The 23,769-nt window shown below is 43.9% G+C and overlaps 1 protein-coding gene across 1 annotated transcript; it reads right to left on the bottom strand.

Moving 5' to 3' along the window:
• Window positions 1-350: 350 nt before the first annotated feature.
• LOC8036657 (CRISP/Allergen/PR-1) lies at window positions 351-23,517 on the bottom strand. The gene is made up of 9 exons (XM_002403081.5): window positions 23,259-23,517; window positions 18,588-18,876; window positions 10,234-10,321; window positions 6,505-6,674; window positions 5,910-6,016; window positions 5,527-5,651; window positions 4,311-4,454; window positions 3,015-3,280; window positions 351-911 (listed from the first exon to the last, which is right to left on the bottom strand). The coding sequence occupies exons 2-9, from the start codon at window positions 18,852-18,854 to the stop codon at window positions 819-821; spliced, it is 1,260 nt and encodes a 419-aa protein (XP_002403125.3). The 5' UTR covers window positions 18,855-18,876; window positions 23,259-23,517; the 3' UTR covers window positions 351-818.
• Window positions 23,518-23,769: the final 252 nt, after the last annotated feature.

Here is a 23,769-nt window from a genome sequence, read left to right as displayed (position 1 = left end):
GCAGTGGAAAAGAAAGCCACAACAATCGCTTTTCTCGAGAGTGTTAAAGCTAGAGATGACACTGCATGACAATGCGCTATTCGATTTGAAGCGATATTCGCACTCTCTTTACTATTTTCTCACCCCTACGAAACATATTTTCGGCACCGTCGATTCCCGATATCTCCCAAGTGCTTTGCGAAAAAGTAAACGCACTAAATTTCTTCAGAGTGAAGTCACGTAGTAAGCCATCGCCCGTGAACCATGGGCGATGGTTGCCCGCCCGTGGTTCATGCCAAGGTGCATGCCAAAGTGCCTGACAACGTCGTACGAGACATCTATAAGCCGATGTAAAAGAACACTTCTCAACATTTGTGAGAGTTTCATCTTTTTTTTTCACAAAAAAGCTTTATTCTTTTCACATATTTATTGCACAACTTTTCGTTATAATGGAATGATATCGAGATGTACAGTGGTCTACATTTCTTGTGTACATGGTTGCGTCCGGCAGACTACCATCATCATGAAATATGTTGGGCTAAAAACGAGAATGATGAAAATATAGGAGCTAAATAAAAACAACTGATGGTAAAGTAAAATGCAAACCATTATATAAAAAAGATGCTCAATAATACAGCCAGTGAGGCTTGCGCTAAAAAGCAACAATATTTTCAGTTTGTTCAGTGAAATATATTACACTAGACAAGAATATAATACAGAAGTCATCGGCGTAACAGACTGAGCATTAAATTGTGCTCGTCGTACATTTCACAAAAGTGCACAAGAGGACGAGGGGATAGCACTCAACTCTAAACGTAAACATAAGAAAATCGCATGTCTCAGTATTGGCATGCACCGTGAGTGTTTACAACTTTGTAGATGCTGAAGTACTGTGCTGTAGAATTCTCCGGAACAGAAAACGAAAAACCGATCTGAAAAAGAAAAATCAAAATTACATTCAGCGAAAGTATTAAGGGCTGGATATAAAATTGGAAAGTTACCGATTTTAAATTTTCTCAGGAAACGATGCATGATATAAAATTCGATTCCTCCTCTTTTTAAGGCATTATCTTCAAACAACAAAGCAAATAATTTATACCTCAAGTGGGCCCAGAACACGGGAGACGATTTTCGCTCAGTAGAGAACCGGAATCTGTTTTGACCGACTTATCCTGGACACTTGTCACCCAAAACGTACCAACATGGTGATGGCAACCAAAAACGAAAAAAATCTTACGTTCGTGATTATACAGCGTAAAGTCGGTCTGCCTTTGAGGTGCGGCGACACTGGTTTACTGTCCACTTCAAATAAATTATTTATGCGTTCAAAGTCGATGTGTCGTCGTTTCCGTCCCTGTGCTCATCCTTTCAGTAGAAGTGTAATACATAAAGGTTTAGCTATTTCTTCGCGGTACTAGCAAGACGCAGGTTACCTTACCCAAAACTTGTTTTGCTTGAACACCCTTATCACAATGGGTGTGTCAAGTATAATTAGAGCAGTGCCTAAATAAGTATGACGTCCTTATTAATTTGTTATCAACCTTGGGAACGAAACTTAAAATCATGACACAACGTTGTTTAGATAAATATTGAAATGGCGCAGAATACATAATCTAAGTAAGGATAAAAACAACACCAAGACCTGACCGCTGGCACTAGATAAACGTACAGTGTACTCAACAGTTATATATAACGCGGAAGCGGTGGCCGGAGAGGCTGCATCCGTCATCTAACGGCTCACTCTGGCAGCTTATGCCGCCGTTGTTTTCAACTCGGCGACAAAAAGAAAAAAAAAATGTCGCTCTTTGATTTTTTTTTTTTTTTTAAAGAGGGTGTTCCTTATCAAAGACACTGCAAGGACAGAGACACTGCAAGGACACCGAGATATCGTAGCCCCGCATGGTAAATGCGTAGGTGCGACTAAACAGAGTGGCAAAAGCAACAAAACAAAGAAGTAAAAATTTAAAGCGTGGGTGAAAGAAAAAAAAACGAAGAACCGAGGAGGTCATGCGATAATTGTATCGGGGAGTGGCGACAATCGTAAGAAGAGCCTCTTTATTCTTTGGCGCATCATTGATTTGGTCGCTAGACAGCTCTGATACCAGTTTCGGCTACCGCTCCCGCGTTAAATTGAACAGTTGAGCACGCTCTACACTGAAATGAAATATTCTCGTGAGAAAAAGAAAACGTCAGAAATAAATGTAAAATACGGTCACGCGGAAGGCTCGCAAAGAGTTTGGGCATTGATTATGAATATACGTGCTTCCCATTACAATGTACCAAAGAGGACGCTGCATCCCAGCCACTTCAATGCTGTGAAAGTATCACTTGACCACTCGACTCGAGCATCACTGCGCCCCCTCTCGAGGTCACGTGGCGCAGTGTTGCAGGCGTTACCGTAAAAGAATAACGAAATACGTTACTCGTTACTTGCAAATAAAAGGAACGCGTTACCGTTACAGTTACCGTTAAAGAATAACGCAAGTTACTTTTACGTTACTTTTTTTATTATTCTGAATTAACACATTTTACTCTTTCAACCGTACAAATATGCATAAGCGCGATATTCCAAGAAATATTATGTCCATCAAGAAACTGAACATAATTACCTTATCTTTTTTACGGTTCTACCTAAACACCGAAGAGAAAAAACGCAAAGAAAAACAAAAAAGCTTACACATTTATATAACTTGGCGCTTAGAAATACAAAGAAAAAGAATTGAAAAGTAATATTTTTAAGCCTCGGAAAGAAGATGAGTAACGTAATTTTACACGTTACTCGGAACAAGTAACGTAAGTGCGTTACCCGTTACGATTTTGAAAATGTAACGAGTACGTTACAACGTCACCGAAAATAGTAACGTGGTACCGGTAACGCCGTTACTTGTGACGCGCTACCGCCAACACTGCGTGGCAGTTATACGGTATTGGACTGACTTCGACGGCTCGCGTCATCTGCGGTACATCTTGGGGAGCATAAGGTTTCAAAGAAGCGCTTATTACAGCAGCCTAAGCTTGAACTTGCTTGAACTTACTTGAACGGGAAGGCTGATGTCCATGGAGAAACCGTAAGTCTGGTGTCCGGAAACTCCACGGCCCATCTCCGCGTCCACTTGAAACAGAGGCAGGGCGGGCGACGTGAGGAACAGTCGAAGGGTGCTGTTGGAGCGCTCGCCGGCCATGTTGGGTCCCTTGCTGTACTCGATCGTCATGCAGAACGGCGTTGTCCCGCCCTTGATTAACCGGCTGAAGGTAACCTCTGCACGCTGTCCGCCTTCCACAACCGTCTCCAGGAAGCCAGCTGCGGGGTCGGTGGAAAAACTGATGTTAACGTCGAAATCGCTGTAAGTGTGCACACCTACATTGAACCAACAAGACAAGGGTGCCTTCATGTGCGCTTTGCTTAGGGTGATGTCATCTGACGAATTTTATTCGCGACCATTATTTTTCGTTTTGTTCTGGAGCCATTGAAAGAGTGTCTCCTTACATGAGCTCTCTCGGCATCGTCAGTGCTACGCCGGCATCTTGTTAACGATTTCTTCCTATGTTCTGTGTGAGCGCATACCGTTCGCGTCCGGTACTGCAAAAATTGGAATCACCCTAAACAGAATGTCAATAAAAAATTAACCAATTTTCACGCATGCGACGGATGCGTGAAGCCGCTGTAACTGTAGTTCACACGAAGCAGGCGCCAGTGCACGAGACAGCTCTTGCTGTCTCGTGCTGTACTCGCGCAGACCCGCAACGGAGTTGTCGCTCGCACAGAAAGATTACAGTTCCCACGATGCATGGCGGCAGCAGTGGCGCAACGAAAATGGCTGGTTAGATCGGCCTATCGGGTTTTCTTTGTTAAAACACATTCACTTCCGGTTAGCTTCGCTCGAGATCTTGGAAAAGTTGAGTAGCACAGTCTATTGCCTGTAAACAAAATAATGATACACTTAATTTATCAAGAAAAGTCACGAAAGCATAACAATGATATAGTAGGATGCGAAAGCCCCTCTGCGATTCCGTCCCGTTTAAACTGTCACAATCTTTGTCTGAAAGAATATGCGAGTAAACGAATATAAATCTGGAAACAAAGCGAGTTTCAGTTCTTCATCTGAGTCAAGTTTCTCAGCCATGATTCAGTTTTCGTTGCCGAGCAATGAGGTAAACTGTCCCAGATCTCACGAAACCGCTGCATTGCTATCTCCGGCACACTTCTCTGCGTAAGCTAACTGTTGGGAGGGTTACAGTCTCAGTTCCTCTTAAACATTTAAAAAAGCAGAATTTTATAAAATATCTTTGGCGTACACCTAAACGAATATTGCTTGCTTAGGTTCACTTACACGAAAAAAGCGTCCTGTGTTTAAAAGCCTGTGGTGGGTCATCCGTGATCTTGCATGACTCCTGGGTCTCGTTGTTGAAGAGGCAGGCCCATATCAAGCCGTTTCTTGACACCGCTGTACTCGGGCCGTCGGGAGTTGTTGGCTCTGCATAACAGGATTGTCATGGTCCGTTTAACAGAAGCACCCCCAGAAAACGCACAAAAAGGCATTTGTTGGGATCTCGTAGATTAGCTTATTTTTATAGTCTATTTTCGAGCCTAAGTTGAAAATAATGTCTTTTTTATTATATTTTGTTACGACAGTACATTCGAAAATATACATTCTTGTTCGCTCATTCATCCCAGCTGATACGCGAGATTAAAACTTTATTCGCTGGGTCACTGCTAGATTATTTCAACAACACGATTCTAAAGCTCCACGCTCGAAAATCTACATATGCGCCTAGGTGTGAAACAGTGCAGGCTGGGATTTTCATTATAGTTTAGGCGATCAGCAAATAAAACTAAAATACATCAAACCAATTAGCTAAGTTACTTCTTGCCTTCTTTGGATTTGATACGGCCGATTCGTTGCAATGATTGTAAAGACCAGATGTGAACCAATTTAGCTAAATTATAATATCGCTGTGTGGTATATGCAGAAAGTTGCAAGAGCCAGCGGTATCATCTTCGTTACTTATCCAGTGTGGAAGACAAGATTACCCTCAGCGCTCTTAAATTCCGTCCTTTATTTTCACGTCCCTTGTAATTTTACGTCGTAGGTTGTTTGAAAAACAGTACAGTGTGACGTCACTTCTCACTAGGACCATTCCTATCAAATAAGACATTGTTGAAGGTAAAGCTACAAGACGGACAAAACGATTGAACGTCGATTCACTATTTAACGAATGTTTCACAGGAAACGCCTGGTTTTACGCTGTAGATTTTTTATGTAGGACTTGTTTAACGCCAATTTATAGTTAGTTAAGCATAGAGCTTCGTTTTGTGCTGAAATAACCTTCGCCTTTTTGCTAGCCAACATTCCAACGTTAACGTAAACGGTAAAACCGACACGAAACATCTCCTTCAAACATGTTTAGGCGAACTCAGTCGGTGAGACGACTGATCTTTGCAAATTGTCTAATTTAACTTCCCTCAACTTTCCTCAACAAAAAAAAAAAGAAGGATGTCCCATGACACGGCGTAAAACGTATGTCGACAGGAAACAAAAGACTCACTGCATAAGCTTTTGAATCTACTTTCGATGCCTTGTTCGTCGCACGAGCCGCCGCAACAAGTTCCCTCGGGGCACTGAGAGCACGCTTCTCCGTCCTCGTACATGTCGCCACCAATAAAGTTGCCCCTGCAAAGGAGTGAATGACAGAATTAATATAAAAAAGACAAAAGAAAAAAAACACACGAAAGAATCACGTAATTTTGGGTTACTAACAAATCACTGAATTTCGTGAATTAGCGCAACAGGTTCTTTGAGGTCTCATGAGTATTAATCAAAAATACGCTCAAACGAAGGTAGCAGAGGGCAGTAGAAAGAACACGTAAGACAATCTCAATGGGCATCGGTATTATGCGAAAGTCGGGACCTCAGAAACTGTCTGCTTACCCAGGTCCATAGTCGCAGGTGTAGAGGAGGTCGTACACGAAAGGGTGGTCCTTGGACGGATACCTGGCGTAGCCGCAGCCGATTTTCCACGTTGTCGCCCACACCATCTAAAAGGAGCGCAGTTATTCTTAGACCAACGCACATCCAATTCCGCTACATTTCATTTTCAGCGGTTCCAGATGAAAACCAAAAAAATTCAAACTTGTCTCAAAGAAATTAATTTAGGATCCGTGACATTGTGTGAGAGCGCCGACAGTCACCGACTACCGCAGGCACCCTTGAGCCATACTTAGTTGAGCTGCTTGCGGTACCGTACGCCCCTCCTTGTGGCACCAAGTAAAGGCGTCGGATTGCGGATGGCACGGTCCGGGGTTCGATTCCCCGCCGCGCCGCTCGGTAAATCTCCCTAATTATGATTAAGTACGCCTTTAGATGCTTTGTATCCTTATGCATCGCTTATTATGGGCTATGTGCGCTTTATCTTGCTCTTAATTACGTGCCACGGCTTTTTGTTACGGCCGAGCTTAACGCTTTTCCCGTGAAATGTAGCCCATAAACACGTTCCGTGTTAAAGCGTTCCCGAGGGGCACATTACCTGCGTGAAGTGTCCTGTGACCACGTCGAACTGGAAGGGCGAGCGAGTGTTGTTGGGAAACAGGGTCACCTCGTCGTACCAGCGCCGAATGCAGCTCTCCCAGTCCGGCTGGGGGTTGTCCCGTGTAGTGCGGTCCAGGCACAAGTTCTGTCCCACGTCCGAGAACTTTTCTGTTCGATTAGAGTAAACCGGCATCTTTCGTCAAAACAATAAATGACATGCATCAATGTGACAATGGTGGCGAACATCCGTTTACTGTGGCAGATGTAGCAAATAAAACATTCATTTTTTTGTTGTTGTTGTTTTGCGTCACCTAAATAAACGTCAAGGGACAAACAGAACCGTCCTCTCAAAGTTCTTGTATTGCTAGGATTGAGGATAATTAAAATTAATTAATTTCAATTACAGCATTGCATCACACAACGGGCAGTTCACGTTTATTTCATGCATTCCTACGACAGCTTTTCACACTGTCGGAGACCGCCATCGTGATTTTTCTCAAATATTATAGAATTTTCTGATTTCAGTAATGTTATCGCTTCGATTTTTTTTTTTTTCTTCCCGCCAACTTTTGAGTTAACATATGGAAATCAATAATACGTTTAACTGCTTTAGTAATTATTTTAACCGCAGGTTTTTAAACTCCCCGAACTTGTCATTAAAAAAATCATACACACTTTAGGCAGGTTCGAATTTTTTTTAATTCGTAAAACAAACAGCCGCAAGTTTGTTGTTGCTGTTGTTGTTTTTATGAAACAGCTAGCACGTGTCGGTAAAGCTAAAATTAATTTGGAGATTCGTGTGCCAGTGCTTTATCCTTTTTGGGCACATTGTTTTTATGAAACATCAAATTATATATGACATAAAAGTGAAACCTTTTGCATTAAGTGCAAGCTACACGCATATGAGGTATAAATAAAAATGGCATTCATTTCATTCAAAAACTCGAATTAAATTAGTCTCTTCGTAATTCATAATGTAGTCAATCACTGCGCCAACGCATGGAATACAGTTATGCACTGGACTACTCTAGGGATTATTTTGCTTAATTGGCACTAAGAAGACATTAAAAGTTATATGTACTTAACAGCGATGCTTTTTATTTATTAGTTCAATTTTAATAGCCCTAACTGTACTGGAAGCGTCATATCTTAGGATGCAATGTTTGGCATATTAAAAAAAGAAAACTTATTGTGTACCAAACACACTCTCAACTCCATGCATAGATGCATACACTTTGGTGTATTTAATAACTCCTCGTATATTTCAACCATACGCTTCCAAACCTCCCAACTAACAACAACAAAAAAAAGTCTTAAACCGTCTCATTTCTGGCTCGTGTTCGGCGATGAAATTTCGCTCTTGCTTCTCAGAAACGTGTCCATGCCGTTAATGAAACTGTTAAAAGGGCCAAATGCTAACCCGTGAAACCCAAGCTAAGATGTAAATCTTCGTCGGCTTCCATGCAAATTTTGTTAGGTGAAGGAACATAACAGCCGCACTCTTTTTGATCCTTTCTGCGGCTAAAGATCTTTGTCTGTTCGGAACACCTCAGCAACGGTTAGTAGTATGTTCCAGCACAACAGAATTACGGACTTGTCAAGGGAGCATCACGAACGCCCATGGCCAGATAACACCCATTCCAAGAACACGACTGAAAAACCCTGCAGCAGGTGTCTCCTTTCCCGTATTTCTTTTTGTATATTTTCCAAGCTCGCCCACAACGACCAGATCGTATAATTTTCGGAAACTACGTGCATCTGCTGAAAACTACTATCTTCGCCACTCTTCTCTTTATTTATTTGTACCTCTCGCAAAAGCCGTTCAAGTTGCGTGTTTCTCTTTCGTTTATTTCCGCCCCAACTAATAGTGAAAGCAGAATAGTTCAGACGCTGGATCAAGCGTTAAAAAATGTGATCATGTGTAAACGTTTAAAATTTTTTTGCGGTATTCTGAACAGAATATTTGTAATAAGACCTATTCGGTGTATCAGACTCATCTTGAGCTCTGTTTCGGCGTTACACGGATAGCATAAAGCAACGGCCCCAGTGAGTCAATGACAGAGTCTAAGCAAGGCGCCTGACATACCCCGCAAGAGTGTACTCCGGTTGTGCTTTTACGCGAGCTTCGCCCTGGAACTTTCATTACCTCACTGAGGACGGCCCAGGGAGCATGTTAGAGAAACGAGTCACTTGGTATAAGCTTGGCAATCCTAGGGACCTCACTTGGTCCTAATGCGGTTTTGCTCCATAGCGTATAGTTAATTCAAGAGTACTTTTCTTTTTGGCGTTTCTATGGCCTTTCTGTGGCTCGCCACGTAATTGCCAAAGTTCCAGACTCGAGCCAAAGATGCCGCATATGCACCGAAGCACCAGCAGTTAAGCCTAAATCTGGCACTTGTTCGATGATTTCGGCCCAAAGATGCCAGATGACAACCGCGTTACCCGCCGTGAAACTAAACTTTGGCATTTGTTTGGCGGATCAGGGCGAAGATAGCCAGACTCTGGCCAAAGAAGGTCAAGTTTGGCTCAAATTCGGCTTCTTCTAGCCTTTTGAAACCCTAAATTTCAAAAAAAAAAAATTTGGCCCAAAACGTTTTTGTTAACTGGGGATTGTGCGGTTAATTAAAAATACGGGTCGAAGTCTGCCGAATACACGCGGGGACGTGTTTATACATCCAAATATATTCATTCCTGTGTGTTCACTGCTGTGTACTCATTTCTGTGTATTTATTTCTGAGTACTCACTCATGTGTATTCATTCATCTGTATTCATTCCTGAGCATTCATTCCGGAGCATTTATTCCTGAGTATTCATTCATGAGTATTAAATCCTGTGTATACATTTCAGTGTATACATTTCAGTGTATACATGTCAGTGTATAGAGTTCAGAGTACACATTTCAGTGTTTACATTCCAGTGCATACATTTTAGTTATTGCATTCCAGTGCATACATTAAAAGAAAAGGTTATGGTCTGCTACGGTAGCAAAAACGTTTCCTCATTAGTTTATAAACTTGGGAAGCTTCTAGATCTACTTCACCATGTCATTCACGAAGCATTAAGATATGTCCAGCTTCCATTCTTCTTTTCTTTTCTTTTGGTTCTGCCCGGAGGGTTGGGAAAGCATAACCGCAGCAAAGGTCCCAATAATAATATTGCACTGATATAGAACTGGCAGTTTCCGCTCTCCTTATAAAAAACCATAATGCCCGACAGCGAACGACACGAAACTGTAAAAATACGTGAGAGAAAACTTCAATAAAGTCTTTACACAGGCTTACTCTTTCCTTTGTGCTTTTACGATTTACGTTTTATTTGCCTTTTTTTCGCGTGCACGGTAGGTTCAAATCCCGCTAGCGAAGGAATTTCAAAAACTGTCCACTACGCTGCACAACGGCCATAGCGTAAAATACATCGCGTTAATATTTTGATCTTACTAGCATCGATCCTTCCCGGTATGTGCTTGTACTCCGTTCACCCCTAAGCTGACAATGCGGTAGGAGCTACGCTCCCACCGGACCAATCAAACACCTCCCCTTCGTCACATGACTTCGCTCTTCGCGTGGGGTCATGGGCAGTATCGCGATCGAGTGGAGAAAGATGGGCGTGTGATTTGTACAATAAGCACGTAGCTTCCACCGCACCGTCAATGTCGTGAATTGAGCACAGTGTTCGCACGTATACTCGTCGAGCGTCGGACGGGCAAAATCGAGCGGTGAAGCTTACCCATTCGCCTGCACGCAGGGCAGTCGTGCTCGAATTCGCACTGGCTAGCATGGGCCTGTGCCACCCTCGCCAAGTCATCGTCCCACTCCTGGGGAAAAAAACATGAGACAAATATTGCAGTTTAACGATAATACAGTTGTGGCGTATGCGAGCTGGTGTTAAGTTTACCGCTTTCTTGAAACACCCGAGTCTGGATAGAGAACTTGGAAGCTATCAAAGTGCAAGAAGCAGAGAAAAGACTACATAAATCAACGTCTCAAATTCAGTTGAGTTGAGCTTGAGGCATTGGCTTCCTCGTCATTCTTTCTCTATTTATTCTACTTTGGTTGCTTCAAGTTTCTCCACCCAGTCTCAGGTATTTATAAAGAAAATTGTAAAATTGGAGTTTAAAGCAGTGTAGGAATAACCAGTGGAGTGGGACCTCGTGTAAATGAACTGGCATTTCAAAGCGTGAACTAAAAAGGGAGTATCGTTCCAAGTAGAAGCTGAAAGCGCAAGAGGCATTCAGAGGAACCCATAATTCCGCACCTTAGTAGTCACAAATCACTCGCAGTAATCCGCGACATTATACATTGGGGAAATGAGAAGTGGAATCGTCGTAACGTCACGAACATCCCAGTGACGCGGGGTCCAGACACACGACAACCTGCCGCATGTTCCGCAGGAATACAGTGGCATTCGTGCGGATTATTCAATATTCCGCAACAATATTCATTCTCGAGGCACGGTGGCGGATATATGCCATGCGGCATCTGAATTTACCTGCCCCGCTCTTCAACAACAATTAAATGTTGCTGAACAACAATTAATTCCTGTAAAAAGATGCCACTACTCGGTATCTGATGCACGTACGGCTATTCCCACGTTCTGAGTCAGAGCTCCTGTATGCTCCGTTCCAATTGTTTACAAATACACAGTCTGAAGCCTGCAATCTTCACAGCACGGCATGCAGCGAGGCGCTGGATGCCGTGCTGCCGATGGCGGGTCTGTGTTGAAACACCGATGCAGCAAGGGCGGTCGGCGCAAAGCACAGGAGTAGCCTGAGACTATAGCGAACAATATCAGCTGAAACAGCCTTCCATTCTTCTTCGGCCCACCTCTCAGCTTTTAAAAGAAGTTTTGGTTTTAGTCTTTGAACTTTTCACACTTTGAGAAATTACAGCCTACAGTTCCCCCAAAGGCTTGTCGCAACTGTAGGCGTCGATTCTCGTAGTCTTGACGGAAATTATCTTTGCGGATGCTCGTTATCGGAAGCTTGTCTAGTGTTGTAAGGATTTAGCTTGTCAAGTCACGTCTGGTCAAATCTTCGCGACGTCAAGTTTTCTTTTTGATATTTTCTTGTTTTGGTGTGGTCTAATAAACTGAGCTGTTCTTGAGATTTTGTGTTCTTGTTGTCCTTATTTTAATCTTGCTAGACCCATAGTTTTAAGTTATGACGGCTTTCGACGCTCTGCAATAGAGCAGCACCGCTGTACAGAATTTGCCGGTTCTAGAGAATACCTTTGCAGCCGACTTCGTGTTGCAAAGTCCCAAGAACGAAGACAGGCTACTTCAATTTGAGTGAACATTTGTTGTCGCTTTTCTCGATTGGATGTCATTTTCTCCCTAATATTTTGCCATACCAAGTTATTTCAAGCTACTGCAAGGAGTTAAAGGCCGACGACCATACACGAGATTCTGCAAGGCAGAAGATCTTCCTCACCCTGGGGGAGGAGGAAACAGGCAACGGTGGATGGGTGGAAAGGGGGAGAGGAGGAAGCAGGGGAAAAGTGGAAAGCGCGAACTGGTCGTCAGTCTTTAAGGAAAGTTTTAAAAAATAAAAGTAGTTTTTGTTTAATATTGATGTGATTTCTGATACATTTGGAGAAATGACTTACGATTCTGCATTAATAACAGAACTACAATGACGGCTAAGCAAATATTCTTATAAATTCAGAAGCTCCATTTCAAAACGCACACTTTAATATATTTTGCGAAGTTTTGCATAAATTTGTTTGTTAGTAAAAAAATTGTGAATGTGTTTAAAAGACGTGGTTTTTTACTTGTTTCGTAATTTTTTGCTTGCAGCGATATATATTTGTTGTAATTTTTAATATTTGGCATGCATGTTGCCAATTGTTTATGAAATAAATGAAAAACGTTTTAATTACTTGCTTGCTTTGGTGTGACACTGGTGGCTGTGCAAATTACCATAGTGAAATCTCGGCATTAAGCACGCCTTGAGCTTCTTCATTTTAATTATCTGCGAAATATTTAACTACGGCGTTCACATATACCTAAATGTTCCTCCCAAGAACATGGTTTTCACATATATCTTTTTACAGAAATATCAAAAATATGACTCGGACAGTCACTGTACGATCTGACGTGGAAACACCCTGTGGTGTTGCGAACAGTTAATCACCAAAAGCTCATAATGAAATCGTTGCGAGAAAATATATCCCGTGAAAAAGTTTTTGCACACCCATGACTAATCCCACGATTCAAAAATATCAGAATCACAAAATCAAAAGCAATCGGCGCCTAATGAGGCGGGCACCAATCTGAAATTTTATTTGCATCTTGTTTTCAATTGATATTTGGATTACGTTTTGTTAACCCCTATCTATTCAGTACGTAAAGATCTTGATGAAAAAACAAAACTTTTCATTTCAGCAAAGATCTTTCTTTTGTGGCACACCACTTTGTATTGTACACTGAACGCATCTTTGATTTCAAGAAGGCTGACACTATTAAGAAACAAAAAAATCCCACAGCCTGTTAAGAGGTGTAGCCAATTGTACACAGCGCTTTCTAACATATGGTGAATCCCATCGAATGTCATTCGGAAACTCTTGTGCTACTAGTGTTCAACATATTTTTGATCTAGGGCTGAAGAGCAACTTAATGGGTCTCGTTTCATTTTTTTATTTATATGTTTATTTTTATTTTTATATCACGATTTCTCGCATACTTCAAGCTTTAGCGCCTCATTTCTGAACAGCACAAATAAAAAAAAATATCTGCACAAAAGAACTAATATGCTGCCTGATCCGCTTTCCTCTCTTTCTAAATGTGTTGTCGTTCCTTGCCACCTCTAGAAACATTTGCTACTTTTCGCCTTCTTACAAGTGATTGCAATAAAAACACTTCGACAACGTAAGCTGAATCGACCGAGCGATGATAAAAAAATTCCAGTGACCCCGTCCCGAGATGATAAGTTGAACTAGATTTGAAAAATAGCCTGCGGCCGAGAGCACGGCGACACTGTTATCTCACCCAGTCTGATAATGCGAGCACGCTTTAGCGTTTGAGGATATTACTCGCCCAGATATAAGCAAGTCCGCGCAAGAGGGCGGAAGCGAAGAACGCGAGTCAAAGGTACAATTCAGCGTGTCCTGGAACATAGAAAAGGGCATGCTCAACCACAGTGGCGCCGAACTCTCGTTCGCTCGCTCATTCGCGTGCTAGTTCAACTTCTCGACTCGGTCGTTTTAACTAACTCTGCCGAAAACTCTCCAGGCAGGTTGTTTTGATTCCGGAGACCTTGTTTGTTGTTTGTTTTGTTGGTGCTGTTGCTTTTTGTCTAGAACCCCGCGTTATAAAACGCCTGCCCTGCGCGAAGGAATCCACATCTACGTTTTGACTCTGTCTTTGGCATGCAAACTGTTGTACCGCATAGGTATTTTGTATAAGAAAAAGTGTACTGTCGTATACATGCCTCTAGGCTATTGTCAGGCGATACTATAAATTACCTATCTTCTAAGTCTACAGATGGATGGAGGCAAAGAGCCAAGCTTTGTCCGAGGGCAGCCGAGTCCCAGCAGGGAACTTTCCCCTCGATTCTCGAATTCTCACCACTCGTGCCCACGGGGCGTCGACGGGCGATCGTGACTGAGCGTGTGCGCTGCTGATCTGCGGAGCCACCAGCAGCGGCGGCAGCTGTGATAATGCGAAAGAGGTCGTGACGCCTCCACAAAGGGACTCGTCTGACACCGTAAGAAAATCGCCGCTGCCCAACGTTGTTGATTGCCAAGTAACATTTTACGTAACCGCTGTTTAATGGCCTCCCAAATGCAGCCCGGAGTGGTTGACAAGGCGGGTACGAGGCGGAGGGAGGCCATCAAGGTCGCCGCTATTCTCTGGATTGTCCCAAGATTGGGGTTCTGAGTCAGACTTTCCACTCACGCTCGGAGAAGTATGGTTGGCAGCCATCGGTACCGAGGTAGATAATCATAGCCCATAAACCGGATAACATTTTGTAAGGTCCGACGCGTGGCAGGGAAGATCTGCACTGAATAGGCCCATGACGGAGTTTAATGTCTCTTTGTCTGCAAGGTTTAATGTAACCGCGTGACGGTTAAGCTGCCAGCGGTTTCTATCTTTCAAGGACTTTGAACGCATGCTCTGCCTTGACGGTCCGTTTGGCTTATAAATGCGGTAATAGTCGGAACATAGGCGAGCTGGTGAAGACCTAGCTAACGTAATAACAGGGACGAAATGCAAAACGGCACTTTGTTTGTATTTGTGACACAAAGCCCCGGGTCCAGGGTGTACATCTGTTTTAAGATATCGAGTTCTTCCGGTTTCATGCATCGAATTTCAAAAGGCCCGCGTGTGATGATTCACATTAAGTGTTTTTAAAACCATGTTCAACTCCATCGGAACAAAGAAAAAAAAAGCGCCACTGCTTACTGGGGGGATCACGTGAGCTGCAGAACCTAGGTAGTTTGGGTTCAATCCTCACCGTTGAGCTGCACCATCTGAATAAATATTGTATAAGGTCGTGTTTAGCTGCTGCTTGATGCATGTTAAGAATTCCAGGCTAGCAGTCGCACTGCACTGGCTAAAGTTTGCATCCACAACAGAAACACCAGACGCCCATTGGGACTGACTAATTTTACCCTGTTTGAACAACCACACAACATAACTATACTGTCTACGAGCTAAACTAAGAGAGACAAGAAAGCATGTACCTAAGCGAGCCTTTCACTTTTACGTGCTTTTCCTAGGAAGTGGAATCTAGGGAGTGTCTCATTTTCACACTTAACAACTAAATTCCTGTTAAAAATGGCAGAGGGCACACGATAACGGCTTTATGAAAGAAAGCACCGGAGTACGCCCATATCTTTAGATTACTTGCGTCGTGAAGTATCACGCAGTTCTGGTGAGTTCGACCTCTCACCGATGGCCATATCAGAAAGAGGATAGTCCCCCGAAAGTGAGTTCAAAACGGTTAAGGACGATGGCAATTGAAAGCAGGCGTCGGTGGCGTGACAAGAAAAGCGTGGACGCGAAAATCCTGATTGGTCGATAGGGTCATCGCCACAAGACCTCACGCAAGAATTTCAAACGAACCACAACGCTCACGTGAAACGTGACGCCAAGCGCGGAATGAAAGTGATTTTAAGATATGACACGCAACGCTAATAAAGGTCGCCGCATGTCTCGAATGATTTCCCTTATAAAGTAATTCATTTGCCTTAAAGAAAAATTTGAACAAGTTTAAGCGGGCTTCTCACCCACGTCCTTTCGGTTACGAGCCATACATGCCATTGACTAGGCCACCGTGTCCGCCGCACTTCCTGCTCACTGGCAGGAAGAGCATGAGAAGCGAATGAAAAGGTGATGCGAACGGGGCCCGATAACGCTATCACGTTCCACTCTTAAAGGCGACGCTTAAGTGTCCTCCAAACTTGCTCGGGCAAAATAAAAAAATATTTTAGTTTTTTTCTTTTTTTCTTTTTTAGTTTTTTCTTCCCGTACAAATTTGTCTGTGTGCGTGTGTGAGGAGGGTTGGGGAGGAGGGGGGGGGGGGGTAAGCATCATTGGCCCAGGTAGAGCACAGCGATTTGCGAGTTGGAGAAAACCGCCTTTCATTATTATTATTTTTGTCACAAGTAAGCGTATGGTTAATGAATTCAATGCCTTCATTTCTCTCCAGAAGCCCTCTTGAGATTAATGTGCTGATAGGAATTCGAGTACTCAACGATGCGGAGGATGTCCTTAGTGTTAGCTGTTCAAACTTGTACGCGGCAAAAAGGGGCAGACAACAATAATGTTGCTGCCAGTGACTTCAAAATCTAGGTACTTCTAGGCTTAATTACCAGGAGCTTCCGCTCCCTGTCAATCGTGGTTAGGAACTGAATAATCCCACTGAATATATCTAACGCTCGTCAACAGTGCGGATCATAAGTTACAGGAAAGGGGGCTTGAGAGAGGCGAATGAATATCTAGGCAAGAGGCACGTCCAGGAGGAGAGTTCTAAGCGGCAGGAAAAGCCGGGCGTGTTTTGTCCCATGTCGTAGGAACGGTGCCCCCCCCCCCCCCCCTTTTTTTTTCTGATAGGTCAAAAACATTTTTTTTGACCCTTGCAGACAAAAGTGGGAAACGATAAAAAGTCGGAAATGCTGTCCCAGGATTTTAGGAAAAGATAACAATCGGTCGCGTTTTTACAGCTGGTAGCCAACAAATTCAGAACTACGTACAAATCCAAATACACAATGCTATTTTCTCTTTTACCGGCGAGATTATTTTTCTGCTTATTTGTATGTTCATCGCAGAACGTAGAACCCTAATAATGAACCATGGCTGCTTCTGGCACTGACACCGCAGGCATGATGCACTTCGGCGCCCGCCAAAGCAATCCCGGGAGGCACGCCATTCCAAGTCACTATGTTTGACCTTCAACGTAGCGGGCCCTAATCGAGGCTAGACCGAACAACGGTACCAATAGACCCCTAGTGGACGGCGCCATGACGGCAGCGGACGACGTCACAATGTCGTCGTCAATGGCGGCAGCGTGCGATAAGGTCGCCTACTCGCTCTGTGACGTCACTCGTCTTTCATTCAGGGAGAAAAGATTGAGGAGACGCCCGCGGAAGCGCCCCGGTCGTCGTAAAGCGACGTGACGTGCGGCAGTCAGGGACATTGCTCCGACCATTTAGTTTGCATCCCGCTTCTAGAGGAAGTTTCCGCCAGTTGACAATTACCGCCTCGGCGCTTTCCCGTTCCCGGCGATCAGCTCGCATTCTCGTAATGGGTACACACGTGTCCCGTTCTTCGTTTACGGCATCTACGAGGGTACTGCGTGAACTTTCCCGTGAGGGCCAGGCTGCACACAGACGGCGGCCAATCTTTGAGCATGGATACGGAGAAATATATGGTCGGGTTGAGGGAGCAATCGTCTGAACACCCCTCTCTCATTTCGTAAATTAATCGATTAATTTTTGTTTCTGCTTGTACTTCTAGACAGCTTTGATTCGTACGGAGCCTAATGCTTTAAGTTTAAATCATCGTCTGTACTGGCTGTTTTATTGAATCCCAATTACCTGGTTAAATGCGCGGATCAGATTGTAGGCCTGTTTCAAAACAGATCATGTTACTGTTAAAAGGCAGTTAGTATCTTGAAGATAAAGGCGGTGTTTACCTTGGGCTAGATAAAAGATTATGCTGTAATTGTGCGCCGTGTACCGACATTGAATAAAAACAATAACCCGTAAAAAATTTAAAAAGGAAGGAGGTGGACGCGAAAAAAACCCGCATGTATCGTACTTCCTTTCACCGTATACGATGTACTAAACGTCAAACCTACGCGCAGCAAGGTTCAATCAGGAGCGAGCTAGAAACCACATGATATATTGCTTCGTCAAACACCAGGTTCCTCTTTGGCTCGTGACTGGACCCGGACCGCCGCAGTTTTGAGCTTTACTTCATCATAGGGGGAAACGAAATATCGACCATTATAATCATAACCTAACTTCTGCGCGCTGCCATTTTTTGTCTAAAGGGTCATGGAACGCGTTCTGAGCATATGTACTAGCCCACTTCAGCGAAAATCGGGCGTGCCGCATACGTCCGCAGCTCAATGACTCGGCATTTTGTTTTACCTTAGGTATAAGCACTAGAAAGTTGTAATAGACGTATAGTGTCCGGATCGCGTCTTCTAGTGGTGTTTCTATCGTTCTATCACGCCCATGCTTCGAAAGTGGTCCCAAGTGGCAACAAATTACGTCACAAGATCCGGTGTGTTAAGCATGTTGTTGGATGTAGTAATCCTGGGCGATTGGTCATAGAAATTCGGGTGAAGAAGTGAGCGAACATATAGGTCGCTGTCGTCGCGGCGACCAAACAAGTGTCTGCTTTGGTTTTCATCGACTGCGTGGCATCAGAGCCACCTTCAGTGGAACAGGCGTCCGCCGAGTCGACCTATACATGCTGTGTCACCATCAGCATTCCGACAGGCAGCACTACGACAGCTCTATGACGTCCTCGGGCAAAAATCAAAATACGCACACTTTTGAAGGCGCGCTAAACACACCAGTCAGAGTAGCGCCCCAGGCACCATAATAAAAACAAAACGCACAGGCACTCACCATCTCGAGCATGTTGCTGGCTGGCGGCATGTTGGTTTCGTTGCCAGAGGCGATGAGATTCCGATAGTGGTTATGCAGCTTGAGAATGAACTGCTTCATGTTTTCCTCGATCCCGGTCACCTGAAGCTTGCATCCCGCTTCAGATTTACACAGCGTGTGGTTCTCGTGGTAGCGCAAATGGATATCACTGCAGTTCTGACTGCGCGCAGAAGGAAACTGCCAAAGGGCCACCGTAGCGACGATCGTCCACAGAAGCATCGGCGTCATAGTGATAGATACGTGTCTCTACCTGCGAAATAAAAGCATAGAAACGCCCTGAGTTCTGCGGACTTTGTTAGTCAAGTTGTAACGATTCACTGGTGCCGAGCGTGTTACAATTGCTTTCTACTATGTGTCGAGACGACCCCGATAGCTTATCTCGGCAAGATAATGGTATCTTTTTTTTCAGGCTACAGCAATATCGCGTAAAGCAAAACGCGCGTTTATATACCAACGTGTGTTGTCCCATACAGGCTGCGTATATTGTGACAAAAATAATTCCCTTTCTTTTTTTTATTTGCGGCTCTGCGGAAATTGCTTTCAACATTTCCGTGCAAGAGCGGTCAAGTGTTTCCTCTCCTCCCCCTCCCCCTCCCCCCCCCCCCCCTCTGCGAGACTCTTCGAACGTTACGTGTCATAGATGCGCATAAAATATTTCAACAAAAAACGTTCGAAGTTTTAAGATAGTTATTTACTGTTTGCATGATGTACCCATGTTATCCACGCCTCTGCGTCTTCCCGCCTCACATTTCAGAGAATTATTTTATTTTTGTTTTGTTCCCCTTTCACGGAGCAAAACAACACTCCCCAAGCATGTGATGTGTTGCCAGGCAAATAAGACACACAAAGGAACGCGGACAAAGGCTGCCTAGCAACGCCCACGACCTAATGATATGTCGAACACCGTCCCATCATCGAGGGGAAAAAGTACCACAAAGAACGAAAACCGCTTTTCCTTCTGAAGGGTGATCTTCTTGGGATATTGAGAAATCACCTCGGTTTTGCCTCTACTTGGAAATTCCAAGTTGACACCGCCGAGATTCATAAGAACCATGACAATTCCAACATTCGCGCCGAGTCATTCGAAGAAATGGTTTCTACAGTTTTCCCGCGGGTTGGTACCGTAAATCACAGAAAGTAAATGACGGCTGCGCTTTTCGTAGGGTATCAACGATCGCATTTACTACACATTACCCGCTTCATGGTCAATAAACGCCTTGTGCCGACTTTCGTCGAGGGGCGCGCCTAAAGACTCGTCTTAACTTACTTAGCCACCTGCTGAGGCTTAATAAAAAGACGAGCGTGGCGTTTTTTTGCGTTTCGACCTGATTTTGGTATGTACGCATTTTTGTCAGTGTATGCAACGTCACCTAAATTTTGGACTAAATTCTAGGCTCTTCAAGCCAAATCAGTCAGTTAGCAAAAAAAAAGGCCGTTTATCAGAGTAGATTTCTGATTGTTGTTGTTGTTTCAAAATGAAAAGAAACAAGAGTCACTTGCATCTTCACTTAGATTGCACGATGGCATATACTAAGAATAAGCTAGACAACTTTTAAATTTTTCAGAAGAACGGAAAGTGGAATTCTGCAACATTAGTCTACACAACTAGCGGAAGACAAATATAAAGAGCGGGAGAAATTCAGTCTAATAACACCTCAGAACACGCCACTAATAGATCGTTTATAAAATTGAGAAACTCTTTTATTCCTCCACTTTCGTGCTCCAAGAGCACTGGTAATAAAGTTCAAAGCTCAAACCTACCAAGTCCCTAATAACCTGGGAGAAAAATATAGAAATTATGTTTCTGCTCTGTTTTTGTTGCGCACGACCAAAATTTAATTTCGGCGTGCACTACGAAAAGTGTCACGGTTACCAATGTTTCAGTGATACGCCCCAAGCTTATTGTGAAATCTTTAGTGTAAATTTTCCCACACGTGCGACACTGAAAACAAGAGTGCTAAACTACAAGTTTGATGATTCTGCAAATAAACTCATTTTCCAGCCTCATTGAATTTATAACGTGCGCTAACAAACTTGCTGGTGAGAAATAAGAGCAAAGGCACCGAAAAATAAGTAAACTATATATATGTTGCATAAATCCGGAACCCCGCTTAAAAAATTCCGAGGACACCGTATCACATCTTATGAGTTGTGAATACGAAAGCATGAATGTCGTTGTTCTGCTCCCTTCGTTCGTTTACGGTGTATTGGCGTGGAAGACCACGTCCATCCCTTGTCCCTTCCTCATATTCAGCACCCTAAACAACACGCTCGTCCTTTACGTACTTACGTTTCGCTAATGCCGAGGTTGCGGCCGTCGGCGATATAGATGCCTCGGGCGCCACCATATAAACGACTGTGCCAATAGTGTTTAGAAGCTGCGTTTTAAGACGTTTTGTGAGCTGCGTTTTAAGACGTTTTGTGAGCTGCGTTTTAAGACATTTTATCTGTTGTCGCATTTTTCGTTCGCCGTCTCCGGTATTTCAAAAATGTTTAACATCAACCAACTCGCCTGCCTGCTCACTCTATCTTCAAAAGTAATTGATGTTTTCCTAAAGCCCGGATCATGCTGCTGATAAACACTTTCAAGCAGCTGTGCATGGGCGCCGCCATAACCGACCTTCAGATTTTGTTCAATGTTATTCCGTTCGCTTCACTTCATCATCACCAAAGCAGGAGAGGTTATTGTCATTTTAGGTGTTACTCCTTCGCCCCAGCATAGGCCTTTGAAGGCTCGTCAACGCCTGCTTATGTGGCTCGGCATCTCGGTAAGACTAGGGCCCTTTTATCCAGGAAAAAGTGGTGTCATTCATTGTTGTGGAAATACTCGAGACACGTGCCGCGAGCCGCTTCTAGGAAGAATATGGGACCTTAAATCTAGTTCAGTGCTGCGCTGTGTCGTCATGATCTTCCCAAGGGCTGCACGTTGCACGTGCCTCTTGCATTAAACACACCTTGCGCTATTTTTGAAACATGAAGGGGCTTTCGGCAAAACAAAAGAAAGTCGGCTACGGCGGCTCAGTCTGGCGCGTGCTCAAACACGAGTCACCGTGGGATCCGTGCTTTGAATGCCGCATGGCAATGATTTCGCGGAGAAACTTGGGCACGCGGTATTCGAACCACGGATATCGCGGTGGCTCGTGTTGGCTGACTGTCTCTTGTATGATGTGTCAACAGTGCGACCCCGGCGCATCCCCGGCGTCAGCGAGCTAATTCCTCCAGCACGTTGCATAACAGGTTGCTATTCAATGCTTAGCTGTAACTCAGATATTTCGCCATCGCTAATGGAAGAGAAGTCATCGAGCCCTATGTTGCACAACCGACTCCACCAGGTAAAGTTCGAGAGGTACTGAAGGTCAAGTTATCTTATGAAGAAAGCGCCCAATGCTCGCATTTTGATACCCTTAACACAAGCACACGTATCTACATCACATTAACACAAGCATCGTATCTAATGGAGACCATTTTCGCCCGTTTTCGGTTTCTGGTGCCATAGAGCCCCATGTGTTTGAAAACACCGTCGGCCGCCATTTTCCCATTGAAATTTTCAGAAAATCACATATAACTTTTGATTAGCTTATCGGATCCGGCTGAAACTTTGGCATCTGGTTGTGACCTCTAGCGCTACCTTTGGGCAAAGAATGAGCGTGCGGTGATGCCTAGTTTATTTTTGCGGTAAAAAAGACCGTGTAAATTTTCTTTTGTGACACCCTCTACATACCACGAAGAAACTGATGCAAAATCATTTTAAATATTCTATTTGAACCCTCCACTATTAAAAAGCACTATAAAATATTTTAGCGAAAGCCTTCATGATTGTTTATAAGCAAAAGATTGCTACTACATGTTTACCAAAAGACATACTTTTTTTTATTGTTTCTTAATAAGAATACCTATTTTAATTTTACACTATGCAAGGTACCAAAAGATACGTAGGACCCAATTGTGAAGATGCGTTATCAAGAGGAAAGAGTTAGCATAATTCATATTTACTTAATATTGAAAACGGTCTCCAAAAGATTTCCGCATTCGAAATACCTGAGAGACCCTACGAACTCAGTACATTAATCAGATCTGAAGAACTGTAACGTGATAAGCCTAGCATAGGACACCTAAATGCCACGGATAGCTGTCAAAATAAGGTAGCCCAAAGACACTCAACGTAGATGTTGCCATTTACCAGGCTAGGCAGGCCAGCCAAATCCTAAATTGCAGTCATGGCGGCTAGTGTTACTAGATTCACAAGCAAAACAGGGGTGGATATAAATATACAAGATTAAAAACGCCGGCAAGCTAGCAAATTAATTCTACACTTCAACGCGAAGTATTCAATTCTTGCTAAATTGTCTGGTTACGTCCGTTTCTTTTTTGTTTTGTTTTTTTTTTTCTTGCCAAGTCTCGGGCTGAAGTATGGAATATATCTAAAAATTTCCTCGTTTAATAAGCCGACAATATGACCGCAAGTATAAGCAAAGTGATGCACTGTGGTCACACCTCTGGCCTTTGTCTTACGGCTCTAAAAGAGTCAACTAGAACACGGTTAAGAATTGGGAGTTTTCTTAAAAGCCTGAGGAAGACAAGCGCTGCATTCGCGCCAGACTTGAAAAGAAACGAGCAAACTCGGTGGCCTACCTCTGAAACACGTTGCTGGTTCTACACAACGTCGCCGGCCAAGACGATGACACCCGACGTGGTCACACTCTCCCGGACGAGTTCCAGTGACCGGGTCGAGATCCCACCAGAAATACCTGGTCGAGTCGGGCGGAAAACGCTCTCTGAACCAGAAGCGCGCAAAGTGAGCAGCTCTTCATCGGCGAATGACGCCGCCAAACCAAGGTCGCTCTATGCAAAGAAAACCACTCCTCTCGTAACCGGCCTTTTGCGTTTTTCCCCTCGTCCTCCGAGCGGAAGCGAGCATGGTCACCAGCTCGTGATGAAGCTGCCACAGACGAAACGCGCCGCCGGGCCATGTGACGTTGGGGTGGTCTCCTCCCCCATTGATGAATGTGCGCGCGCGCAGGAAAACGCCAGACGTCTGTTGGATGGTACCACTTCCGCGTTTACGTCGATTTGGACATGCTCGATGCTGTAAGCTGATCGTGGTCATTGTGTAAGATGATGTAACCGGCCGCCCGACAAGGAG

The sequence above is a fragment of the Ixodes scapularis genome, unplaced genomic scaffold (genome assembly GCF_016920785.2).
Source record: "Ixodes scapularis isolate PalLabHiFi unplaced genomic scaffold, ASM1692078v2 PGA_scaffold0__279_contigs__length_252992795, whole genome shotgun sequence".
Lineage (NCBI taxonomy): Eukaryota > Metazoa > Arthropoda > Arachnida > Ixodida > Ixodidae > Ixodes > Ixodes scapularis.
This window is presented reverse-complemented; position numbering and strand designations above follow the sequence as displayed.